Here is a 27,830-nt window from a genome sequence, read left to right on the forward strand (position 1 = left end):
GCCTTCACCTTCTCTCCAGCTCTAATTGAATTCACGATGAATTTACACAACAGTCAGTCACCGCAGACTGTATCTGTGATTTAGTTTTATGCTAAATAGCTAAACAGCTGGTCGCACACGCTTCTCAACTCTACGCGGCATGAGTGCTTTTATGCAGAAAACTTTGTTGACTGTGTATGTATGCAATGGAAATATTCATGTAGTGTATATATTATATATCTACTACATATTAATAAGCAGGATATATGCACACATACATACATACATGTGTATGTGAATCCAAACAGATTATTTTATGAATAAATATAATTTGTATTGCAAAGCAATATTCGTGGCATTATGTATATTTGTATGTATGTATCAATATGTATCAATATGGGAGTATATATTGTAGGTGAATGTTTATATGAACCTTATTTTGAATTCCGCGTATTTTCTGTTTGCTTCTTCCAGTTTGGCAATAAAAAATGCGGAAGACAATGCACCAACAAGACGTGATCCAGCGAGCGTGGATTTGCTTTTGGACGGTGAACAGTGAGTATAAACAAAATAAAATTTCCATACAATTTGCTTTATATGTGGTAAAATGTTTTCACTTTTTACCTTTGTTATAGACCCAGTCTCGAGGAAATACGAAGTTGGGGTAAAAATTTCGATTTGCTAATGAAAAATGCGAGTAAGTGAAAAACACACAGAATTTTTGTATTGACATTTGAAATTTTTCTATAAAATTGTATTATAACATCGACGACACAGTCTTTTTTAATGAGTTGATAACAAAACAAAAAAAAAATCGACTTAAAGACACTATTTTATTGAAATAGAAAATTGCTTTGGAATTTCGTGAGAATAATAGTAATATAATGATGATTATATGTATATACTGATATACTCTTATATCTTTATATATCTACATATATAAAATGATATGGTTAGGTTAGGTTAGATGGCTGATCGCACGTGGACTACTATAAGTAGTCCTTTATGAAGCCAAAGAAAAGAAGAACTCTTGTGTTCGAACTTATAAATTAGAAAAACGCTTCGTAACCAAAACAAATTTAAGTAGTTACCTCCCAAATGCAAGCTAGTCAAGAAGGAAGTGTTGAGTAGTTTCCACCTCATCTTCTTCCATACAGCTTCTGCATAAGACGTGTGGCAAGATTTCCAACCTTATTGCATGGACGCCAATAGGGCCTGTTAAAAGCACCACAACTCTGGAGATGATATACTTACTCAACGCACAGAGTTCACTATATCTTCTGCGATCAATTTTGGGCTAAAAGGCTTTTGCGACAACGCATGTACCTGTTGGTGGCCCAGCGTTGCCCAATCTTCCGCGAAGCGCAGCTTTCTACTAATAGAACACAAGAGGATACGGGAGCCGCCCCCTTTGTACTCATAGTGGTTTTAGGGTGTCTTTCCTTGCTAGCGCATCAGCTTTACAATTTCCTGCGAGTCCGCTATGGCCCGGCACCCACACCAGTCACTGTAAATGAGTTCAAGGCTAGTATTGTGGCTCTACTATCTGAGTGAATGTTCACTTCTCTGAAGGCAGCAGCACTGCGGAATATGATATCTACTACTAATTTAATGGCTGCAAGCTCTGCTTGGAAGATATTGCAATAGTCAGGAAGTCTGAAGCTGGAGTTGATACAGAGCTCTTGACAGTAAACCCTCCACCAACCTTGCCCCCAAACATTGACTCATCCATAAGGAAGCTCACTGCCGCTCTCCTCGAACGGCTTCTTCACACCCATAGCTCCCTCCTTCGTATGTACATATGTATATATACAGTTCAGTTTGGCTATTCCATGATCTAAGATCTCGAGTGTTCGATTAGGTGTTCTTTTAAGGACCCAGATTTTCTGAGTCTGATAGCCACTTTCGCAGTCATACAACTTCCGACGATGTCTACGGGCACTATGAGCAAGATGGCGTTAAGTGTCATGATTGGAGTGGACCTTAGTGCACCACACATGCTGATGAACACCGCTCGTTGAACGCTCTCGAGTTTAGTTTCTTTGCAAGTGTGGTCTTTTCTATAGTCCTCCACTACATAAAGACTCTATGGAACTTAATGGGCTTGACATGATGCCATAGAGCCAGAAGACCACTTTCGGTGACAGACCTCATATTTTGCCAATGGCTCATCTACAGCAGTTTAAGGCAATCGATGCCTTTTTTGTACTCTCTTCGATTTTCACCTTCCATGAAAACCTCCTATCCAGCATGAGCCCTAAGAACTAGGGACATAATAAGTATTAGAAATCTAATTTTTCAATAATCGTTATTTATTTTTGTTACTTCATTATTTTTCTTAATATGATCGAATTCAATAACTTTGGACTTATTAGTATACCTATCCATAAATACCATCAAAATAACAAAATTTATGACAGCTGCCTTTGATTCTTTGAGTGCTGCTCTCTTACAAATTTTTGTGGAAAAGCAACAACGAATATAGCAAGATATATTCAACAAAAGATAATATGTAAAACCTTCAAAAAGTGGTATAATTGCATTCTGAAAAGTTCTTGCTTTTAATGAACATAGAGACTGCATTTCAAAACTTTATTTTCGATAACAAATGATTAAGAAAATTTTAGACTTTGAATATGTATGACCTACAAAGTAGTCTGATGAAAAAATTTCGAAAGTATGAGTTTGCTATATTCTTGATCTGATTTTATATTCCTTGTAGTTGTGAAACCATCCGTGAAATTCAAACTTTGCTGTAGGTTACTCCAAAAGAGACGGCAAGGGCGTATGAGTAACATTCAATTCCACTGAAACATTGCATTTGGTTACCACAGCCAAGACTTATTCGTAAATATCTGTGGATAATACAAGTTTAACCTACCATGACCTTGAATATCAATGAAGCGACTCATAAATACTTCGAACAATCTTTAGCTGTCATATTTTATTAACTTTTCTTTGTTGCCAAAGAAATATTATGCATAAATATGCACACAAAGAACTCGCCTTTGATTGGAAATGCAAATGCCAACAATAATAATAGTATGCGAATATTAATAAGCATAAGAGGGGTACACTAGCAACAAAAATGAAGACCCAAACGAGTGATAAATCAACACTTCACCAGTCACAGCAATCAGCGAGTACCCGCCTAAGCCTTCAACGGAAGCAATGTCTCATGCTTAGTTTAGTAAACAAAAATTTTTCCTCAAGTTAACGACAAGTTTGAGGAATTAAATCAATAGTCGTAAGCAATTACGCTACGCGCTGCCACTACTCGCTTGCCGTCATGTCGAATGGCTTTTTTGTATGCTTTTTTGTTTGTTTGGCTGATGAATGCCAATCCCTACGTCTGTCTGTTAGTTGCACGAGGAGCCATCGGAGTGAGTTGAGTTTGGTGACATTTGAAGAAATTTCGCTGATATTTGTGTTTACTTTGGCCGCTAACTAGCGCCGGCTGTTTGCTCTGCTTCTTATTTATTGTTCTTACTTTTGTTGTAACGTTGCTTTTCGATTGCAAGAGTCCCGAAATAAACAAAATGCCAGCAAGCAGTTGTTGAAAGTGGCAGCTCAGGAGATATGCCATACGGTTGAACATTCAAAAAATGTGAATCCATGAAGCTAGTTGTGTGTGTGTGTGTGTGCACGAATTTATGCGTTTACACTACATACCTGGCTATTATTCATTTCGTTTTCTTTTATGGCACGCGCGCTCGAACAAATGTTCCGCAAATAAACTGGGCAAAAACATTTCAGGCACGCGATGCCCTTACGCTTAACAGCTGCATTAGCATTGCTGATTCACCTGTCGCATGGCTCATTGCTGCTGCTGTTGGTATTGTTGTTTTTCTTTCGTTCCACGCCGGTGCCAGCCAACAGTGATTTGCGTGTTGCACCGCGGCGGAAACGTAACCACAATTAATTTCCCTCCCCCTCACCACCGCTAAAAATTTTGATTAAATAATTTCCTACACTTAGCGGGAGTTTCCTCCCTGTCTCTTTGCTATCTACAAAAAAATGATTCATATTCGCTTTGTATGTGCTTACATTGTGGCGCTTAATTATTCTGCCTTCAAGTATATTGGCCCAAGTTATTTAAATTGATTATCTTGGTGCAGACAGCTTAACTGCTATATAGCAGCTGTGTTGGTCAACTGTCCGAATGTCACACCCCTCGTTGCATTTTCTAGAAACTGGTCTTTATTGGCATTTATAACTATGGTACTTTCGAAATGATACCATTATATGCTGGTGATTCAGTGAGGGTGCCGATAATAAAGTCGGTTCTGATACGACAGACAGGAGACTATTTTCAAGTTAATAAGCTAGACTCTATATAATAGAGGGCTAGCTAGACTGATATAATATAGGGTAGTCGAAAAAGTGCTTTCGAATTTCTAATCAAAGCTCAACTTATTTTTTTTTTGTATTTATAACGAACCTTACCATTTTGGTCGACCACTTCTCATCATTTTTCCGTCAGAGACATTATTCAATCAGTGTAAAAATTTTCGGATTTCTCGGCGAAAAACTGCGACAGTTGAATTTCACAGGCTTCTCTTGAAGGCAACTATACTCCATTAAGGGAGTTCTGCATTGACCGAATCAAATGGTAGTCCGATGGTGCAAGGCCAGGGCTATATGGCGGAGCTCTTTCAGATTTTGCGGAGTTATCAAAGATGTCTGTGATCTAGCGCTGTCCTGATGGAAGACGACGCCCTTTCTGTTGATCAGTTCTGGCACCTTTTTGCTTGCTTCAATCTCATCAGTTGTTGACAGTAAAATGTAGAATGAATCGTTCGACTAGGCTGGAGCAGCACAGTGGGTGATTCCTTTCCTGAGCTTCACCAAGCTTGGACCATGATCTTTTTCGCACATTATTGTCGTATTTGATCCACTTTTCATCTCCTGTTACCATTCGCTTCAGCAAAGAATCGCAGATGTTATTTTTTCACAGACTATTCATGTGGTACCCAAACATCGAGCTTCTTTTTATAGCTAGCCTCTTTTAAATGGTTCAAAACCTTTGGATGATGAATGTTAAGTTCCTTAGCGATGTCAAGGCTGCTTATGTGATGGTCCTGATTAATCTTTTCTATAATTCCATCGACTTTTTCAACTACAGGTGGCCAGAGCGATGTGCATCTTTCACATCGAAATTTCCAGAACGAAAGCGAGCGAACCATTGTTGTGCTACACGAACTGATACAGCATCGTCTCCGTAAACGAATTTCTTCTTTAATTTCACTCATTTTTGAACAGTTACAACTTTTTTTCAACTTCCTCGAATTTAGCACTGGATATATACCACTGCAAAGACATCTATTGACAAAATACGAAAATACTTTTTCGATTACCCAATCAGAAATTTGTCAACGAGACTAATTTCTGTTTCGGCAATGTCACCTGTTCAAACCTTCGGCGAGACTACCGAGATGTTTCAACCTCAGTTTTGCAAAACTGGATAATGGAGGAAAAAGTCTCTGTATGCTTTTACCTCACCTTCTTTCATACAACTTTGAGAGTTTGTGTCCTATTATGTTTTTAGCATTAATGTCTGTTGGACAATATTCAGCAATGTCTCTTATATTTGCAGCATGGACTTTGCTAAGAGCAAATAGTTGAGTAGATCTCTTACGTACTTCGTTCGAAAGCCAGGTTCGTGTGCTTAGAAAGAGTTGCTTGACGATCAGCCTCTGATGGACAGCGAAGTCCAGTGCTAGAACGCAAGAGCAGAACGGAGATCCAACTCGTTCTCATTAGTTTGAGGGTGGGGGAAAAGTGCCCCCTCTTGCTAGCTCATCGACTTTGTAGTTTCAGCGATTCCACTATAAACAGGCACCCAAACGAACTTGATAATAAAGTTACTTAATGCTATTTGAATAACTTTAAGGGCACAGTTTGCGAGCCCAATGCGAGTATTGCAGTTCTGCTGTCGGAACCCATGCTCACCTCACTGAAAGAGCCTGCACTTCGGCCTACTACTTCTTCGCTTCCTACTATTAACTTAATAGCAGCCACTTCTGCAGTGTGGTAGCTTAAAGCTAACCTTGACGTAGGGCTCTTTAGAGAAGACTCCTATTCCTGAGAGGTTTAAATAGTATAGACTACTTAAAGAGTTTCATAATTCATATAGAAGTCCACCTCGACTTTAAACTAACTGATATCCATCTAAGCGGTGTCTACGCCAATAAAGAGGAAGAAGGAGATATCCATGTCAATATAATTTCTTGACTAAAAGTTTCCTGTTCAAAATTGTAATTGTGTTATGCACTTTCTCCTCACTGTAACTGGAGCATAAAAATAACTAGGTTATCTCGACTATGAATTATAGTTTTATATATTCATGTTTCAGGAAGGACTTGAAAATATCTGAAATATTTCGCGTTTCTTAACTCATTAATTTTCATAATCTGAACATTATATAAATATGCTTTCCCCAACTTTTTCTTCCAGCTGGACGCAAAGTGTTTCGTGACTTCCTACGCAGCGAATTCAGCGAAGAGAACATACTGTTTTGGCTCGCCTGCGAAGAGCTGAAAAAGGAGAGCAGTCCCGAAGCGATCGAGGAGAAGGCGCGTCTCATCTACGAGGACTACATTTCGATATTGTCGCCACGCGAAGTATCGCTGGACTCGCGTGTACGAGAGATCGTTAATCGCAATATGGTGGAGCCGACACCGCACACCTTCGACGAAGCCCAAATACAAATCTACACGCTCATGCACCGAGACTCATATCCAAGGTGAGTATTTCGTAAATTGAGCGTTGAGCGCGCAGGTTCAAAAAAAGTTTCTCTCTTTCACGACAGATTCCTCAACTCGCAGAAATTCAAAGCGCTGGCACAACTGCAAGACGGTAGTTTATCGGCAGCGGCTTCCACAACAGACAGTCCCACTTAAGAGCGCGCAACCGAACGCTCTAGCAGAGTGTCAATGTTTGCTGAGCAGACAGAAGCAATTGGTTAAATTCGCTGGGCGGGAAAAGTGTTGAAAGAAGGCGGGCGCTAATAAAAGTAAGAAACTAAGAAGCACATCCAAAAAAATAGTGATTAAGTGGGAGAATAAGTTGCATGCAACGCTGAAACTCAAGTAGGGGAGTGTGAAGCTGGAGGGAAATAGCAAACAAATAAACAAACAATAAAACGTCTTCGCACAGGGCTTGAGAAATGCAACAACTAAGTATATAAGTAGCAACTAAGCTCTAGCCCTAGACACACGTAAGGACTAAGCGTTTAAGCAGTAAGCATTAAGCACTAATGTCTAAGGGTACGACCTAAGCATCTACTACATCTAAATATAAGATTGAAGGTTTGCTACAATATTTAGTTTCCTACTAGTGTCTAAGCGTCAAGCGGAATACTTAATACTTACTTACGTACTTACGTACCACTGACTTATTTACTTATGTACTTACATACTTACTGAGTTATTTTTACATGTATGCAGCGAATTCGCGCAGATCGGCAGTTAAGTGTATGTATGTATGGCTGTGTGCATAAATGCAAAGCAGAGTACCGTTATTTCAGCACTGTTGCTTGCTTCTAGCATACGCATGCGAAAAATATCTCGAAAGCTAAAAGATACTAATACATACACATATGAGTGTGCTTTAACAATTTTATACCACATTTCCTCGGTTTCTAAAAAATAGTATTTTCGAAAAAAAACAAAATTAAAAAAAAATTAAAAAATGAAGCAATATATAATTCCTTAAAAACATAAATATATTAAATGACACACCATTTATTATAAAAGGAAGTAAAAGTAAATGGCACTGGCACAAATATTAATGGAAATCAAGGGCACAAAGCGATTTGCGGGACTTCGAGCAGAAGTGTGTGGGTGGGAAAAGAAAAAATGAAACACAACAAATAAAACATTCTAACGAATTGTATGCGCACAAATTACATATGTAATGCCAACTGGCTAGAACTCATGCCTGGAAACCGTTAGCAAACAAAAGCAAACATTAAAAACCGAAAAAAAACAAAACCAAAATTATATAAATGTGCAGTAAGTAAGGAAAACGCAACAAAATATAAAAGTGCAAATCACGAGATTATATGTATAGTGTGTATGTAAATGAAATCTAGTCAGCGCGACTGATTGTAACGAATTGGTTGCCATAAGCGCGCCAAGCAGTTGTTGTAGCATGCTTGTAGGCGCCTGGGAGGCATTAAAGGTGCAACAATGTTGATTGTTACGCATGTAGCTACGCTCAAGGTGCGGGTGGCACATTTTTTTTCATAGTATACGTTTTCATTAAATTATAGCGGTTAATTTTCATTTATTTATTAATGTATATGTATATGTTTTTCGAAAAGTATTTTTTTTACATGGCATAATTCTTTTTTTATTAAACTGAAGTTGTTAGACATATTTATGTGATAAATGTATATTTCTGCTCGAAAATTAGATTTTTTAAGTCTTGACAAACTGGAAGCATATATTTTGTTTATTTATTTTGGTAGTTATAACTATAAGTTTTGTGTGTAATAGCTGGAAAAATAATTTTCTTTTTCCGTCTGGATAGAAAATCGAACTTAAATAATTTTATAACAAGCTGATAATGAGTGCATGTATTCAAAAGATGTTTAAGGGGCTATACCAGTGTAGCCCATGAAAAATTAGGCGATATTCGTGATCGAGAAAGTACTCGATCGAATGTTTCGAAGTTCTTTGAACATAATAAGGTATATTTTCAGCTATATTTTAAGATTTTTTTCTTACAAAAATATTGAAAAATAACGGCGTGTGTGCTGTCATCGGAGGTGCAAAAAAAAAAGTTCTTCAACTGTAGACATGATTCCGGCCGAATGAGTAGCTGAATCAGAAAAGTTCAAAAAGGTTATTAAAGTTGAAGGTCTTTCCTATACAATAACTTACGATTTCTGAAAAATATCAAAAATTAACAAAATGGCGTAGTTCTGAAGAAAGTTTTTAGGTAAAAAATTTCCGTTTTTTTAATGCCAAATTGACAATTTTCAACCAAACAAAAAGATCATAAGTCATTGTATAGCAAGTGTATTCAACAATACTTAGTTTTAATTTGAAGTTGATCGTTCAATTTCTCGTTGAGTTATGATGTCAGCAATTTTGAAAAATGTCGTTTTGAGAAAAACGCGTTTAAAGTTTCAACTATATATATTTATACCTGCGAGCGATCGCTTTTTAGAAAAGCCATTCAAAAACTATTCAAGATACGATCTTGCCGATTTTACAGGATATACCAATTTATCAGGAAAAATCGATTTTTTGAAAGTGTCACACTGGTATAGACCCTTAAATATATATTATAAGCATTATTACAAGCCCTTATCGTTTGGATATGTGAAAACAATATTCTATGCCAATGGTCAGGTATGGTGTTCAGACTTTTGTTATAAATAATTTTATGATAAATTTTCGTCTAATGTATTATTTTTGATATAGCTTACTGTTTAGTTGAAAATTTCGAAATTTTTTTTTTTTTTGAAAAATGTTTGGCTCTTTAACCTCAAATATTTTTTCCACATATCAGAGCGATGAGCAATTTTGGTATTTTTGTTAATGTTTTGAACATATTCAGCTGAAAGTTAGAGCTTGTTGTAAATTTTTGTAACTTCACTAATATTTCTATCGAATTTGACCGGACTATTAGAAATACTTTTAATTTTTTTTAGACAGTTTTTATGATTCAAATTAGTTTTGAACTGTCAAAAAACATTGTAAATATATTTTCAATTAGCGCATATAAATTGTATGTAACTTTTATAAATTTTTTAAATTAAATCAGCTTTGGTAGAAAATATATTTCTGGCTCAGTGCTAAAGATCAAATATTCATATAAATTGTAGATATAAATTATAACCACACATGGCTTGCTTAAATATATGGAGACCATTAAAATGATCTACTAACCGCATTTTAAAATTAAAAAAAAAAATAATTATTTTTTTTCATTTTCTTTTAAGTATTTATTTCATTTTTTTAATTTAAAAAATGTTGTTTTTCACTCCTAAGTGCCATTCCACCTTGTGCGTACTATAAAAAATTGAATTGAAACGAAAGCGAAATCTTATAATTCCAATAATTATTTACGACTAAACAATTTATGTTACTTAGTTTATAAATTAAAGAAATTAAAGTTACAAAGAATTCCGAGCTAGTTGTAAACTTATCTGTTATACACATGCATATTTGTGTGCATATTTTTTTACAATACCTGCAAGGTAACTTGTTTGTTAGCGCTACATTTTTGTTGTTGTTATCTTTGAAAAACAAAATAAGCAGTTTTTATTTATTTTTTTAGTAAAAAGTGAGAGTTACAATTTCACTAAAATTAGCATTCGCGCGTTTGGTGCGAGGCAACAACAGCAACAAAAACAGCAACCGCAACTTTAGCCACAACAACAACAAAAACAAATGAATTTTTACATCGAAAGCATTTTGTAAATACTTATAATGATGGTTTTTAATTTCCAAAATAATATTGTGCTACTAAATAATGCATAATGAATGATGATTATGCTGTAGTCAATATGAAATAATTACAAACTAGTTACTGTACCTACTATATGTATATGTACGCATTATACGATTGTATTATTGTAATTATATATGATTTGTTTTTTATAAAAATATATATATAAATATGAATACTTAGTTATAGCAAAGTGAAAATGTATGTAAATGTATTTATTAGTAATTAAATATTTATGAATTTAATGGTTTGCCTAAGTCAAGTAGTGCAAAAAATTTAGCCAAATAATAATAAAAATTAAAAAAAAAATCATAAACAAAACAAAAACACTTAAAAGCCATTTATGCATAAAAAAATTACAAACTTCATACCAAAAATGCAAACCAAAAATAAAATTGTGAAATTAATAATTACAATTAATATTTATTTTATTATAATTTATTTAGGAAAATTTCTTGAAATATATTAATTTCATTTCAATTTCTACAAAAAGTAAAAAGTTTGGTTTTTTCTTGTTTTTTATGCTTTGTAATTATTGTAATTATATTGTTGTTGTATGAAAGGTAGTGTTGCATTTATACCTGGGTTCAAGGTTCGAAAAAAATGTTGTTTTTGTTTTTGTAATGTAAATATATTTTAAATACCGGGTTTTTCAATAAGAGCGCTACAAAAGTTTTTTTTTTTTTTAATTAAGCAAAAACGGTTTGGAATGTCAATGAAATTCTTTATTTCTGTAAAAGTACATTCGATTTCATTATGGTCACCACGGGCACGCTTGTAAAAGTTCAGACGCTGAACCCAGTGTCCGACGGTTTTCAAGCATAAGTCGGCCAATACTGCTCCAATTTCACGTTCGATATTCGTACGAAGTTCATCAATCGTCGCTGGCTTGTTAGCATAGACCAAAGACTTGACGTAGCCCCACAGGAAATAGTCTAAAGGCATTAAGTCGCCCGACTGAGGCGACCAATTGATTGAGCCATTTCGGGAAATAACACGTTCACCAAACTTGGTTTTCAAAAATCGATTGTGACATTCGCTGTGTGGCTTATGGCGCCGTCCTGTTGGAACCACATATTGTACAAGTCCATATCATCCAACTCGTATCAAAAATATTCGGTAATCATTGAGCGGTAGCGATTCCCATTCACATTCACGTGCCGGTCTTGCTCATCACGGAAGATGTACAGCCCAATGACGCCGCCGGCCCATAAACCGCACTAAACCATAATTTTTACGGGATGCAATGGTGATTCATGGAATACGTGTGGAGTGGTGCCTGACCAATAATGCATATTTTGCTTGTTGACAAAGCCATTCAGGCAGAAATAAGCATCATCGCTGAAGATGATTTTACAATGAAAATCCGTATCATTTTCAAGTTATTGCTCAGCCCAATTCACGAAAATATGACGATTCTGGTGGTCAAGCGGCTTTACTTCTTGCGTCAATTTGATCTTGTAGAGATGTAGAACATGATTCGTAAAATTCGCCACAACGACGTCACAGAGATGCCCAACGCTTGAGAACAACGTGTGAGAGACTGATTTGGATTTTCCTCCATTGATGCGCCAGCGGCAGCAATATTCTCGACACTACGTGTACTTCTTTGTCTCACTCGTGCCAGTGTATTTTGTACTGTGTCTATGGATTAAATTTTTCCACTAGACGCTCAATTGTTGATGAGGCCCATAAATTGGACGTAGCGTTCTTAAATTGAATTTCGGTAGTAAAATTAAGTACTTTCGACTTGCTGTTGGATCGCATATCTTTTCATGATAAAATGGCAAACCTAACTGAAGAGAAATGTCAAAAGAGCGGGAAAAAATATGGCATCCCTATTGGTCTACTTGATTGATCCAATAACAATTTTATGGGCAAGTTCATTACGTTTTTGATCCTTGCGGGCAAAAAACTGGTTCAAGTGGTTTTTGACGTCCTCATTTGAAGTGAAGGTGCTCCCATACAAAAAATTTTGAAGAGACTGAAACAAGTAATAGCCCGAAGTTGTCAAGTCTGGAGAATATGCAAAAGCTTCTGACGAGGCGACTTTTATGAGGTCTCGCATTATCGTAATGGAAGACTATACCTCCTCTATTGATCACCTCAGGTGTTCAAATATATAACGGTAAAGCAGTTAAGTGTGAAGTTGGCTGCGAAAACATGCAATAAGATCAGCTATTGTCATCACACGAAATTACTTAGTGAACGATCCAATGTTTTCCCTTAAATTATCATTGTCCAAGTTTTGCAATAAGTTCTGTTACTACAAATATTTTGCGTAATCTATCCATGAATCACTCAGACCAACTTCTGTGATATGAATCAATATTAATGTATGAAGGCCCAGAAGTCTTTGGCAGAATCTTGAGCGCTATTTGTTTGGTTGAGGATTAGTAGGGATTTTTAGAATGGTAGAAATATTCGTGGATAATAGAATGTTGAGGATGTCATCAGTAAATTTTTGCAGCTTCCCCTGAGTGCTTGAGTTGTACCTCTAGAAGTGTAATCTGGAGCATTCGATTACGGAAATCATACTGTGACTCTGTAGTACATAGTTTCCTCGAACTTCTCAGAGTTCCTTGTCAATCCAGACTGAGCTAGTGCAGTTTTATCGGATCGTATAGATTTATAGTATAGTAAGTGGGTATAGTATTGGAAGTGGGATTAAAATTGCCAAACAGATTACTGGTGGAAATTCGCTATCCTTTGGGTCTGCCGCAAGATTCGGTGATATTCTGAGAAATACTAGATTTGGGCATAATATTTAACCATTTGGAAATGGGTTAATTATATATTTCGAAAGTTAAGAAAGTCAAAGCCAAAGTCACTACGGTTATTCTTACGGTGAGATGCGGAGTTTTCAGAAGTTTCTTTGATTCAATTCAATTTCAACTAGTTACTAATTTCAGATTTGATTTCATTGAGCCCTTTTTAATTTCAGTATTCGTTCAAAAATTATCTAGAAACAAGTAATACAAAATTGAAGCAAATTTGTGAAGTAAATTATCAATATATAAAAAATACACATAAACGCAAATATACTTGAACTCACTGCCAAAGCGCAAATAAAATGTGTACGTGCTAAATATTAAAATTACATAATAACAACAACATGATAAAAACTGTATTAACATTAGAAAATAAAGAAAAAACAAAAAGAAAACCGTCAGAAGTAAAAATAAAAAAATCAGAAGTAAAATAAAAATTATAAAATTTTTCAAAAACCCTAACATTTATTTAAAATATATATGAAATTAACCATAGCTCGAATTATAATATATTTTTTTTGAGTTTTACTTATTTACGTTTTATCACTTTCATCTAATTCTTATTTTTTTTTACTTAGAAAGTTCGTCATTAAAAATATTGCCTAAAGTTATAAAATACAATCTAAAAGTATTTATTTTTCCACAAAAAAAAAAAAAAAAAAACAAGAAGTAGCTTTTTTCTACCACACAATGAACAAAAACTTTAAAAGTAAAATCTGTGTTGTTGTATTTGGAAAATATGCATACACTAGAATTAGAAGCAACCACACACACACCAGCACGCAATGTATTATATATGAAAAAAGGAATTGATTGACACATGTACAACCGAGTACATGACTAACACTCGTAAGTCGAGCAAAAATTAACAAAAAAATTAAAAAAAAAAAATATTAAATAAAAATAGATTAAAAAACTCTTAAACTGTTATTAGATTTAGCACATAAAATTATATATAAACAAAATTAATTGAAATTAAAAAAAAATTAATTAAGTAAATTAACAAATTAAACACAAAAAAAATAATTAATTAAAATTGACAAAAAAAATAATTAAGTAAACTAGGCAAATATGTGATGTGCCCAATAAACAACATCTTTACTCAACTATAACGGTAAACAACTTTCCAAAACTTTTCAAACACTCTATTGAAAGCACAAAATTGTAAAAAATATTAAAAAGTACGTTCAAAAAATTCGAAAGCATATTTTTTTGGTAAAAAATCGAAAGTCAAAAAATCCGAAAACTTTTTTTTGGGAAAAAATCGAAAGTCAAAAAATTCGAAAACATTTTTTTTTGGAAAAATCGAAAGTCAAAAAATTGGAAAACTTTTTTTTGGAAAAATCGAAAGTCAAAACATTCCAAAAAAAATTTTTTTTTAGAAAATCGAAAGTCAAAAAATTCGAGAACATGTTTTTGGAGAAATTCGAAATTAGATATTTTACCGGCGCAATAGACCCAACAAAAACAAAAACCATTCTATTAGCATTACTAATGGCAACTCAAGCGAGATTTCTCAACCACACAAGAACTCTGCAGGCATTAATCACCAACTACTAACGGATTTACATACATATTTATTTGTGTAAATTAAAAAAAAAAAAAACAAAGAAACTAAAAGGTATAAAGTAATTTCAATAAAAACATTTTTTAATAAGTTTTAAAGGAAAATACAACAAAAAGCTATTAAATACAAATGTTTCGTATTCAAAAACAAAAAACACTAAAAATAAAAACATGAACGAAATTCTTATATTCTCAAGTAATATAACCTAAAATCTCATTGCTAATACATATATACATACATATATATGTACGCATTAAGAGCGAACTACATAAATCAAGTGAAAAACCAAAACCACCCGAAACCCGCAAGCAAAATCACCAATATTCAATAAGCATTTCATATATTGAACAAATTAAACGTAAATAAATATATACATACCTAAATTTATATATACTATATATATATATATATAAATTTTTCAATAAATCACTTTTCAATACACATTCATATAAAGTTAGGTAATTTAATTATAACAAATACAGTTAAGTATGTAAAACAAACGCAAATTCTTAAACACAAAGCAAAAAAATTAATAAACAGATTTAAAATTATTTATGGGTAAACAACAAGAAAAAATATTTAAATTGTAATTAGCATTAAATTGAAATTCGCAAATACATAAATGAACATAAAACACACAACAAAAGGAGAAATGGTAAAATTAATACCAAATAAAAAGAATAAAGTATAATGCAAAGACAATTAAACAATTCAAAAAAATATATTACGACTTTTTATTGAAGATTTAATGTAAGCAAGTACGGCAAAATTTAAATTACGCGGCACATCTGCTGTGAAATATTCATACTGGTATAATACCTTTAAAAATAACTTTCTTCATAATTTTGAATCGATATCTCGAGTGGCTTTTGGGTTACAGTCTTTTAAAGAGTATCCACTCAGTTCAATATTTTGCGTTTTTTTTACAATGTCCGGGTACTTATTTCTCACAATGTATACCCACAACATTTTAATACCATTGGCACAGCAGTTTATTCTCTCTTGATTCCATAAAATTGAATGGCTCATTTGAGCAGTTGAAATATGTAATGACAGGGCTTAACTTCAAGGAGGCGTTATTTTCAGTAAACTGCGAGTTCTGGAATGTGGGAGAAAACTAATATTCGTATTGCATGTGAATAAGATGACGAAAAATGTTTATTTCAGTAAGAAAAAAGATTTCTTGTGCCCTCTGTTGAGTATTTGTGAGTGTTCAAATATTTTGAGTTAATCGCTCATATAGTGGATTCATGTCTTTATATTATGTTTCATTGGTTACATAACTATTATCTTAATACAATTTTCCAAACCAAGGTGATGGTTTCTTGCCCTACTATATATTTTTCAGGAAAGTTTCCTTGATTGTTGTATGAATATCTGTTTAATAGTACCCTATAATATTTGGTGCAGAAGAAACGCTTATCAGAACCTTTTGTGCTCACCGTTGTTCGATGTTCCGTTTTCAGCTGTACTTGAAAGTAAAAATCTGGAATATAATAAAATAAGTAAAATAATCCGTTGGATCCTTAACACATGCCATTGATAGATTCCGGTAGTAGTTTATAGATAGTCTTCCCTGAATTCTAGATAGTTTGACATGAATGGATCAAAAAATTCATATGATACAATGTTATCACTTAGCCTGTTTCTGTTTTGATAGACTCATAAATTTATGTGCCCTTTGATTGTACTTGAACTACTTTAGATAAAACTTGAGATGTTTTGGGCTTTAGGTGTTGGGCATAATGAGTCAGAAAAAGAAAAGCTTTCTAAATGCTCGAACAGAAGGCTTGCGATAGTCATAGACTCGGTGCTCTTAGTTGGTTACAAAAGCGCAGGAATGCAATACAATGGCACTAAGTTCTGTCCTGCCTAAATGTACTATCTTCTTGGTATGCTAGTTTCTTTGTGGTATACTCTGTGTTGCTAGTGTTCCTCTAAGGTTCATTGCTTCACGGAACGCTTGAGTGATGTTGGACTCTTTGTCTGCTTTTTCGTTCCCCTCTATGACTGGCTACTCGGATTATTTTTAGTAAATTTTTCATTGAAAGTCCAGTTATTGCCTCCTTGTATAACATTACGCTGTGGGAGTTAGTACAAGGAGCGTTCCAAAGTAAACAGGACTTAAAAAAACAGAACAAATAGTTTTTTCGACAAAATCAATTTATTTTATTCAAAGTAGTCTCCTTCTGCTTCAATATAGCTTTTTGCACGGTCCAAAAGCATGTCGAACGAGTGCGCATAATCAGTCTGCATAACGCTTTCCTTTTATGGGCAAATGCATTTTTCCGAAAAGGAAGAAGTCGCACGGTGTCACATCAGGTGAATACGGATAGTGGTTAATGATTTAAATGTGATTTTTGGTCAAATAATCGGCTACAAGCGTTGATCGATGAGACAGCGCATTATCGTGCAACAAACGCCAACTTTCATCTTCGCGATATTCGGGAACACGCAATAAACCGATGTTTTGCAGATGTTCAATTCCATTTCCATGAATTTCAATGATGATTTCGTCTGATTTTTGATGAATTCACGCACAGTTTCGATGGAATTTCTGGTAATCACGGATTTTGATTGGCCCCCATGTTGATCGTCATTTATGTACTCACGACCACTTTGAAAACGTTGAAACCACTCATGCACTCTGCTACGGAATAGGCAATCATCGCCATAAACTTGTTTCATCAATTGAAACATTTCGGTAAAAGTTTTACCAATTTTAAAGCAAAATTTAATGTTGGCTCTTTGTTCGAAGCTCATTTCGCACCGATAACACAAACATACTGACACTTAAAATGCAATAACTTCACTTCCAATCAATGTAATATCATGAAATTCTCACTGGACAAGCGATAAAGATAGCAGATTCTAACGCAGCAGTCGACTTATAAATGGCGCCATCAAGGGGCGCTAGATTCAAAAAGTGTTTACTTTGGAAAGCACCTTGTGTAGGCGCTACAGATAGCTCTTATTTCTACTGCCCTGGCCAATAAAAGATTAATCGACATGCTGGTTAGAGAACAAGTTCCATTGGCACCTTGCTTGTGCAAAAACTGAAGCCGCTCGACCTTCCCAAGCGACAACAGTTTGCTCTATGGGGTCTTTTCTTGTGCATTTGTGGCTCAGTTGTTTGGTGTATTTTTCAAAAATGGTGTGTATTTCATCAAAAATTATGTCGGGGGGAACGTAACCGTCAATGGCGATCATTATCGCGTGATCTCAGCTACATTTGGTTTCAACAAGAAGCTGTCACTTTCCAATCAATCAATGGATTTATTAAGAAAACACTTAAGTGACCAGATAATTTCAAGTTTTGGGCGATTCGATTGGATCATCCTTTATCATACTTTCTCATAAAGTGATTGTCATTGTCTTTAGTTTGCTTGATTTTAATGCTGACCTCCCAACTACGTCTATGTCCTTCCGTTCAAAGGTTTTCTGCATTTATTGTTACTGCTTTTGAGTTGAAAAGAAACCTTTTTTGTATACAAATATTATGTTGATAGGTCACACATTTTCTCATTTTGAGGCATATTTGCTGTGAGCAAATGAAATTGTGTGGAAAAATGCGAGCGATGCGAAAATACAACAATATGTACAATTGACCGATTATCTACAGTTAGTGCGTTCAACTGTTTGACTGACTATCTGCACCTTGGAACGCTGAAATAACTAGGTATGTTGTTGTAAGCTTGTGTGCGACTGCAATTGTCACACTGTCGCATTGTCGCATCATTAAAAATGAAATTGTCGCATTTAATGACTCCATTCACGGCTCGCATTTGCCCGACACCCCGCGGCCCTTGCGCCGGCAATCGCCCCAGCCACTGCTGCTGCTGTTGCCGTTGTTGCTGCCAGTTACGGGATTCGCCGGGCAATTCATTTGGATTCAATTATAATTGGTGATCGCGCTTCGGCCCGTCTGATGGTCGCTGGTTGGGATTTGCGATGGTGAAAAGTCGAATGCACTCAACCGCATTCCGTGGCTGGAAATGTTGACGCCAGCGTCAAATCACGTTAATGACAGTAAATGCAACAATGGCTATCAAAACAACAACAACAACAACACAAGCACATGCAGCCACTACATTGCTTTGGTGGCTTTGCGCGGCGTCACCAGTCACCAGTCAAAAGTTGAACGCTTAGTGAAGAGATTGCATTTTGTGGCATTTATGACAGCAGCGCGGGAAGGTGCACATTGCGGTGGCTTATTACCGTTGTCACTTGTTGTAATGCCGACGAATATCGCTCAGGTAATAATTTATGAAATTAAAAGCACATAAATTAATAAATTAATTGGGAGTGGTTTGAGCGGCTAACGGCGCTTGTGTGTGTGTGTTTGTGGCAGCAAATTGCACGCGCTATTGCTGAGAGGGGGCATGCGATGTGTGCGCGGTGCAGGAAGTGCTTGCACGTGCAAGCGCGCGCACTTCGCTGTCAGTGCCTTGGCTCATTACAGTCGATCCAGCGCGGCAAGTCATTTGGGAGCGTATTAGACGAGGCGCGATTTGAAATTCGATGAGCAGCGGGAAGACTTGAAAAGCAAAGGAAAACGAACAATGCGCGCTTATTGGAAAACTGTTGTACGGTTACAATATTTGCAGACTCTCACACAAATATTCTTCTTTATATATGTACATACATATATCCAACATCCTACATATATATTTGGCCTAAAATTTCTTTCTTCTTTTCTTCGAAGCGTCTCCTACCTTCATGGTATCTTCTTGAAGGCTACCGCGTTGCTTATTATTTTGCTTTGCTGCACAGGCATGCTTTGTGACACCCTCAGACCGTATGGCTGTTGCTAGTTTGTAGTCCGCAGCAAAAGAGAGGAATTAATGTACGGCTGTCGTGCTAAAATGACGCTCCTAAATTGCTCGCACACAAAAAAGGTAAAAGTAAATTGTGCTGTTGAAATCTTATTAATTGTTATGGTCAGCGTTGAAGGAATTGCTTGTGCGCATGCGTGTGCATGACTATGGTGAGTGATGAAGCCAACATCCCAGTGGTACCAAGTTAAGGTTAGAGTTTTTTCAGGCAAGTTTTTTGTCAGAAAAGTTTTCTATATAAAGACGTGCATTGGATCGGTCAGTTTGCATGGCAGCTACAGGCTATAGTTATCCGATTTGAACAATATATTCGGATATTATAGTTACTCTAACGTTTTCTAAAGGGTGATCCATTTCGAAGTACCAAACTTTTTCAAAAAAAAATCACATAAACTTCAAATTTAATAGGGAATGTTTAACATCATTTTATATCATTCATTGGTATTTATTTTTTTAAGACAATATCTTTCAAATGTTGGCCGTGATCACGTCTCAGATGGTCCAACCGTTGAGTCTACTTTTCGAACAGACGAATTACACGCTCGATCTTTTGCTGCAAGGGCGGAATTAAAGCAGATAGCCATTAGACTTTATACATTACCACAGAAAAAAGTCTAACGCTGTGATATCACAAAATCTTGGTAGCCAATCGACCGGCCAAAAATGTCTAATTATCTGCACACCGAAGTTTTCTCTCAATAAATCCATTGATTGGTGCGATCTGTGTTAAGTGGCTCCTTCATAACGTTCGTCATTCACTGTTACGCTTTTATTATCAACATTTTTGAAGAAATATGGACCGATGATTTCCTTCGGGTGTCTCTTCGTCCGAAATGCGAAAATTTTGCTTGTTTATATACCCATTGAGCCAGAAATGGGCCTCATCGCTGAACAAAATTTGGCCCGAAAACTTCGGATCTTCTTTGGAACTTTTCATGAGCCCTTAAAACGGAGCGATGTTTCTTGTGAAGGTCGAGCGGTCTTTGTGTACATTATCAGTTACGGCTGCTATAATTTGTTCACTGCGTGCTGGACTTGGTCTATTCGGTCAAATGTTCTCCAATAATAAATGCTGGGTCTCAAGATGGGTGTTGGTGTTGCGAATAGTACGCCCAGTACATGATGAAATGCCCAACAATACTGGACAAAAATAACATGACAACTTGACACGACTCACACGTGATCTGTCAAAAAAGGCTATTGAAAATAGTTACAAGAACTAGATTTTGATCAGTCTGTAACTAGTTCATAGACAGACAGAAGGACATGGCTAACTTTATATGGTCTCTGCGTTTCCTTCTGAGTTCCGATTAGAATAAGCACAAGATCTTACTAAGTTAATACACAACATCTACGTAGCGATCTGGAGCTTGAAGCTTACAAGAATAAATAACTGTGATTTCTGTCAAGATGTGGAAAGTTCCTAACTTTTTCGAATGCTTTAGGTATAAATCTACAACAAAGACAGCTAAATACTCATCTTCATCCCATGTATCCTGGAGTATAGAGTATAGAGAAGCATATAAATCCCAGCCAATTTCAACTGCTGGGCTGGTCATAGCTGAAATGTGGGAAAATTGCCACAAAGTGATGTCACAAACACATACACACATACATAGATGTATATATAATATATAATATAAGTGTAAATAAATAGTGAAAATGTTGTGAAAGATGCTGGACGCTGAGGGACCAGCAGTCACACGTACACATAACTACATAAATGCCCAACTATCTTTTAGTGTGGCAACGACGCCGCCGCCGCTGCGTGGCAGTTCATCAATAAAACATTATGGGAATGTGGCCCATTCATTATTCATTACTTAGCGACAAAGTAATCGCTTGTAAGTATTTAAGTGGCCACATACGGAAATATGTATGGACGCGCATGCGTGAATGAATAACAGCCAGCGCATAAATGTATAATTACAGCGTGTATCTGCGTGTGTTTGTGCATTAGTTAGCATTGTAGTTGTGTTTTTTGTGCTTGCCACACGTGCATATCCTGTCACATCTGCACCCATTTCAACGCCAAAGACAATAGAAACGGACAATTAAATCTTGCACAGGTTTTTATGAATCACAAAATCAAATGAGAGAAATTAATAATATAACGTATAATGACATTTCATAATATATGGGATGCGCTTGGCAAATACAATTCAATTCAACTTTCGTGCGCTTCGGTATTAATGAATGCTGAAATTGTGTTATTTATGCGGAGTAGAGGTGGCTGCGCCATGAGAGTTGCCTTTGATGCGTTAGTGCTTGGATGGTATTGAATCGAACAAACAACTGGTATGAATCATATAGAGCGTGGTTTTGCTGCCATTGGACTCAAGTCGATAAATTTATTGTTGCTTTCACATATATATTTTTTGATAAGCTGTAGACGCTTATCACATTAGGCCCTCCGAAAAAGAGTTTTGGTGACCAAGACTTTTCGGCTTAAAATTTTCTCAAAATCTATTAGAACTATAGATTGATAGAGGTAATGATTGAAGGATTGGTCAAAATTTTGATTTTGGACGAAATAATGGCTACCTGAGGAATAATTAGTTTTTTGTGAAATCATTATCGTTCTCATTATTTCATTACAAAATTAAGAAGATTGTTTGCAAATTTCAAGAAAATTGACTCTGTACCGACTCTGTAAACGACTCTGTAAACAGTGATTCGAAAAAAATGCTTTGAAAATTTTTGGGAATTTTTACAAATACGCTTATATATCCGGAACCATTTACCGGATCAAATTTTCGGATCTTGTAAGTTCCAAGGAGGATTTTTTTTCTTTCAAATTTTGTTCAGCGATGAGGCCCATTTTTCGTTCAATGGGTATGTAAACAAGCAAAATTTCCCTATTTTGGACAAAGAGCAACCTGAAGAGATTCAAGAGCTGCCATTTCATCCAGAAAAAAAACACGGTTTGGTGTGGTTTGTGGGCCGGTGGAATAATTGATCCATATTTCTTCAAAAATAATGCCGGTGAGAACGTTACCGTCAATGGCGACCATTATCGCGCCACGATAACCGTACATTTGATGCCTGAAATTGAAGCTCGTGCACTTGGCGATATTTGGTTTCAATAAGACGACGCCGCTTCCCACACATCGCATCAATCAATGGATTTATTGAGAGTACAGTTCTGTGTGTAAGTAATTTCACGTTTTGGGCCGGTCGATTGACCACCAAGATCGTGTGATATCACACCTTAGACTTTTTTGTTTAGATATGTAAAGTCTAAAGGCTATGTGGACAATATCGTTTCGATTCAGGTCTTGGAGCAAAACATCACGCGCGTCATTCGCTAGTTACCAGTCGGAGTGCTCGAACGAGTCATCGAAATTTGGACCAGATGAATGGACCATCTAAGATGAAGACGCGACCAACATTGCAAAAAGATAATCTTTAAGTAATAAATGCCAAGGAATGTTCTTTCGAATGATAATAAGCATTCCTCATTAAATTTGATGTTTCTGTGTTTTCTCTCAAAAAAAGTAGGAAACCTGGAAATGGATCACCTTTTAAAAGCAAAAACTTCGATTATTTGATATTCACAGCTATTCAATTAACACACAAGAATACCAGGCAGAGAAGCTGCTTATTGAAGCAATTTTTTCCAGAGAAAGCGGGCCTATTCAAAATAATTAAATTGTATGCCAAACTCCAAATAAAAACAGACAGTTGTTCTTTTTTTACTTATTTATGTTTAATAAAAATATTTTCTTGTAAAATATGCTTACAGTACAAACTACACAATAGTAATAATATAATATATAATAATATAATAATAATAATAAGTAATCAATTTAGAATTTCAACAATTGTTCCTCACAACTCCACGCTCTCTGCCACGCTTGCAATGACGCAGCTGTCTGCGGTGCGCGCTCGTTTATGATATGATTTTGGAAAACTTTTGCAGTTTCTTTCTCATAAATAATTGTTCTTTTTCGCTGTTGCTTACTGTTGTTTTATCATTTGAGTTGTTTGTTGTTGGCTTTTTACTAAAACTAATTAAAAATTACATTATTACAAGTGGCGCGTACAATTTTGCCAATGGAGGGAAGAAGACAATTGTAAACGTTTGCGGTATTTTGTGAAAAAATACGGTAAATATTATGTATACATTATTTTTAACTTTTCTTTTCTTGTTTTTGTTTTTGTTTGTTGTAATAAATTATTTACGCTTATATCTTATTACAAATACATATAAAACGCACACAACAATTTTCGTGCGATTTACGTGTATAATTGTAGTTCGTGTGCCTTTAATATTAGGTTTTAATATTTTGTAAGAATTATTTATTTATTTATTACTGTATATTAAGTATGTATGTAGCAATATTTATGCTTGAAATTGCTTCATAGCGCAAATTCATTTGCTTGTATTTGTGCTATTTACTGTACGGCAAGAATAACTCGATTGGTTTTATGTTTTTATTGTTATTAATTAATTGTTGTTGCATTAATTAGAAGTGTTTACTTTATATAAAATGCATATAATTATGCAAATTTTCGAAAAAGTTGAAAGCTTTGTGTATATTTTCAAGAGTTTCTTTAGAGAATTCAGATCAAAAGGAAAAATATAAAAGTAAAAATTATAATAATTTATGTACAAACTTGTAAGGCTTAATTTTATTAAGTTTTGATGCTAAATAGCTTTTATTGAAAGTAAAAAAAACGAAATTCTGTGTTTTAAAGCTTCTGATATTTTATAATAGTTTTTGTTTTTTAATCATAAATTTTCTATTCATCGTTCAATTGGTGGTACCTTTTAATTTAGATTTTAATTTAGATAATTTTGTCTTCACTAAATTTTGTCTCACTGGCATCATATGCTCTTAACGGTCTCTTAATTCCATTAATCATTTGTATATAAAATTTTAATTGAGCTTTTTGTGCTCCGCTCAAATATTTCTCTTCGTCCATTGTGCTTTCCTAGCTTATATATTTTCATGTTTTTAACAAAAAATGCACAGTTCACTTAAATTAATTTTACTTCTTAAAAATCATTAATTCTTTGCTTCTCATTTTGTCTGCGTTTAATAAAAAAAATTCTGTTTTCTTAAGTATTTAAACATAAGTTATTGCAATTGAGTTCGTTATACTTATTTGCGTTGAAAAAGTTTACTAATTCCCAAAGCTCCGCTGATAAAGTGAAAGCTTGACGCGAAAGCTTAAACATTCTACGTATAAATGATTTTCTGTAGAGTTTAGGCGACGAAAGCTTTCGTTAAAACTTAAAAAAAAAACGTTGAACTTTATTTTTAATTGCAAAGCTTTTCCGGCATGTTGACGAAAGCTTTAAAAAAAGTTTGAATTTAATTTTGTTTAGCAAAACTTTTTCGATTTTGCTTTGATTTTTTTTTATTGCAAAGCTTTTACGACATGTTGAGGAAAAGCTTCAAAAAAATATTTTCATTTGCTTGCTGTAGAAATGGTTTCTTACTATTTTTAATTACAAATTGCAAAGTGTTCGAAATTTTCTATAGAGACTTAACGCGTGCTGAAGTGCTTTGTGCTTTTTGCATATTTCTAAAATTTTAAAAATTATAAGTGTTATGTGGAGTAACTAAAGCTTATGTTTTTCTTTATTGCAGCATGTTTTTGAAGTAAGAGAATTTTACTGTTATTTTTAACAATTTATATCAAAACATATATACAACAACTTTATTGCTTTTATTTTTAAAAAATTATGTCAAAATATATATTCGAAAGCTTTATTACATTTTTTTTCTTTTTTTTTACTTTATTTTCAAAAAATTATGTCATAACATATATACGAAAGCTTTTGTGAAATTTTAGAATCACAGTTATTTAATTTAATTTTACTATTAGAATTAACTTATCAGCTTGAATTGAGTTAAGTTACTTTTTTCTAGAAAAACGTTATCATAAATTGTCCATAAATGAGTTACTTTTAAGCTTTCTATAGCCAAGCTTTCACTGAACTTCAAATCTTTCAAACGGCGTACTTTTTTATGAAGCTTTTTCACAATGACTTTGAAAACTTTCACAAAATCTACTCAAAGCACAATATTAATATGTATCAAAAGGGAAAAGTATTTGCAGAGTTTTACATGAGAAGCATTACGCTTTAATGAAAAGTCCAAAAGCTTGCTTAATCAACCAAAAAGTGTTGTTTTATATTTTTATAAGAAAATTCTTTAAGATTTTTGTTCAACAGATCGAATTTTGTTCGAATTTTATTTATCAAAAATTATATATAGCAATTGATAATAGTAATAAAAATAATAATAATAATAGTTATATAATAAAAAACATTGTTTGAGTAAAGTTTAAAGTAACTTACTTAAGTAAAACTAAAACTTATTTAGGTATACAAAATTAGAAAAAACTTTAAGTACTACGTTGAGTTGAGTAAAGAAAAGCAAAAATATACAAAAATGTGAAATTTTTAACTGCACGCTGAACTTAAGCGTTTGTTCGAAAAGCTTTACGCGTTAATTATTGCTAAAGTAAAAGTTTTTGAGAATTTTATAATTATGCGTTTTTTGTTTTTCATTTTTATTTCCTTCTTAATGTAATGTTCGCATTTAACTAAGGCGATTCAAAAGCACTGAAATGATGCATTGCATACGCAGTTGCACGAAGTAAGCATGTAAAGCTTTTGCAAGCTTTCATGTGGTGACAGCTTTGAGATGTGTGAAAGCTTTATGGCGCATATTATTTGTTACGTTAAATACATACACACTTACATATTTTTGTTGCATTTGCTGTCGCATGCCTATATATTTTGTATTTACTTAGTTAAACTATTTCTTATTTAACGCTTACTGAACGGATTACAAAACATATTAATATTGGAAGCGATGTGGCGGCGCAACAATGACTGTTTTTTTGGAAAATGATTTTGAGATTTTTTTAGGATTTTTGAACTTCCTAAACTTCGGACGAAATCGTTAAAAAGTATACATGAAAAAAATATTTTGAAAAAATTAGCGAATTTTATTGAATTTCCCTTACATGAACCGTAATAATTTACATTTTATTTTTATATATGTTTTTTTTTTTTTGCTTTTTGCATGTAAAACACATTTTTGAATCTCAATTAAGCGTGTGTGTACTTAAGTTAAACTTATTTACTTAATAAAAATATAAACACAATTAAATTTTCACGCACACTATTTACTTAAAGCAAGCAAATCATAAAATTGAGTTAAACTTTCAATGTTTTTGCAATTGATTTTTTGTCATTTGCCGCCTTTACCACTTTTTATCTACTAAATTTATACTAATATTTAGCCAATTTGCAAATTTCTCAGTGTTGCTTTGCCTCACGCGCAAGCTAACACTTAAGATTATTTATTAGATTTTATATACTCTCTCACGTTTTTGCGCTCGCCTACTTTGTTTTTGTAAATGTATAAACTCTTACATATTTACTTCGCCTGCTGCTTACTTTTTCCGTTATACTTAGTTAATAATATTAGCATGAAAAAAACATAGTTAAGTGTATATATGCTCTTGTATAATTTTTTTATTTTTTTTGTTGTTTTTGTTTCATTTGCAATTGCTTATCTACCATAATATATATTGTGTCCATTGCTTTGTGCATTTCTGTCCAAGTTATTGTTGTTGTCATCATCTTTATAAAAAAAAACACTTAACACATCAGCTTCTTTAAACAAATACAATAACAATGTGCGCTGAGTTTATCTAATTCGCAGCTTCTTGTTTTTGCTTAGCTGCCACTTGTCTTACATACATGTGTGTGTGTGTGTGTGTGTGTGTGTGTATTCACTTATTGCTGCTATTGCTTTTGTTCGCCGCTGTTCTTGCTATTGCCTCGCATACACAATTGTTGTTGCTATTTTATTCTACAATTATATAAACTTCTTCATGCGCTCAATGATTGGGTAACTCCGTTAATGTTATGTCATATAAATCATCTTCGATCTGTTGCACTTCCAGCAGAAATATATCTTCATTGCAATAATACGAAATCATGTCGTCATCAATTTTCGCAGTAATCCTAAATAGAGAGTTGAAAAAGAAATAGAAGAGCAAAATACATATGATTAGAAAACATACTAAAGAATCAAAAATAATATTTTTGAATATATATATATAATTTATAAATAAGGATGTTACTAACTTTTGGATAGTGGGCATATATTGGGGGTTTGATAAGGGATTGAGACGTACACATTACTAGCTAGCCAACCGCTAAGACAAAAGACAAAACTTGGA

General features: G+C 34.2%; 2 protein-coding genes across 6 annotated transcripts in view; one reads left to right on the forward strand and one right to left on the reverse strand.

Moving 5' to 3' along the window:
- Window positions 1-15,503, forward strand: part of LOC126755278 (regulator of G-protein signaling 17) — a 60,339-nt gene extending 44,836 nt beyond the window's left edge. The window contains exons 6-9 of the mRNA XM_050467727.1: window positions 454-534; window positions 615-676; window positions 6,436-6,724; window positions 6,791-15,503. Of these exons, the coding sequence (XP_050323684.1) occupies window positions 454-534; window positions 615-676; window positions 6,436-6,724; window positions 6,791-6,881 (523 nt within the window). The 3' untranslated portion in view covers window positions 6,882-15,503. The remainder of the gene's footprint in view (window positions 1-453; window positions 535-614; window positions 677-6,435; window positions 6,725-6,790) is intronic.
- Window positions 15,504-23,300: 7,797 nt separating this feature from the next.
- LOC126755255 (protein grainyhead) overlaps window positions 23,301-27,830 on the reverse strand; it is a 295,720-nt gene continuing 291,190 nt past the window's right edge. For 4 of the 5 annotated variants that reach the window (XM_050467682.1, XM_050467678.1, XM_050467679.1 and 1 more), the window contains one exon: window positions 23,301-27,612. In XM_050467682.1, the coding sequence (XP_050323639.1) occupies window positions 27,486-27,612 (127 nt within the window). In that variant the 3' untranslated portion in view covers window positions 23,301-27,485. The remainder of the gene's footprint in view (window positions 27,613-27,830) is intronic. The other variant, XM_050467680.1, reaches the window with a different exon arrangement.

Source organism: Bactrocera neohumeralis, chromosome 4, assembly GCF_024586455.1.
Source record: "Bactrocera neohumeralis isolate Rockhampton chromosome 4, APGP_CSIRO_Bneo_wtdbg2-racon-allhic-juicebox.fasta_v2, whole genome shotgun sequence".
NCBI lineage: Eukaryota > Metazoa > Arthropoda > Insecta > Diptera > Tephritidae > Bactrocera > Bactrocera neohumeralis.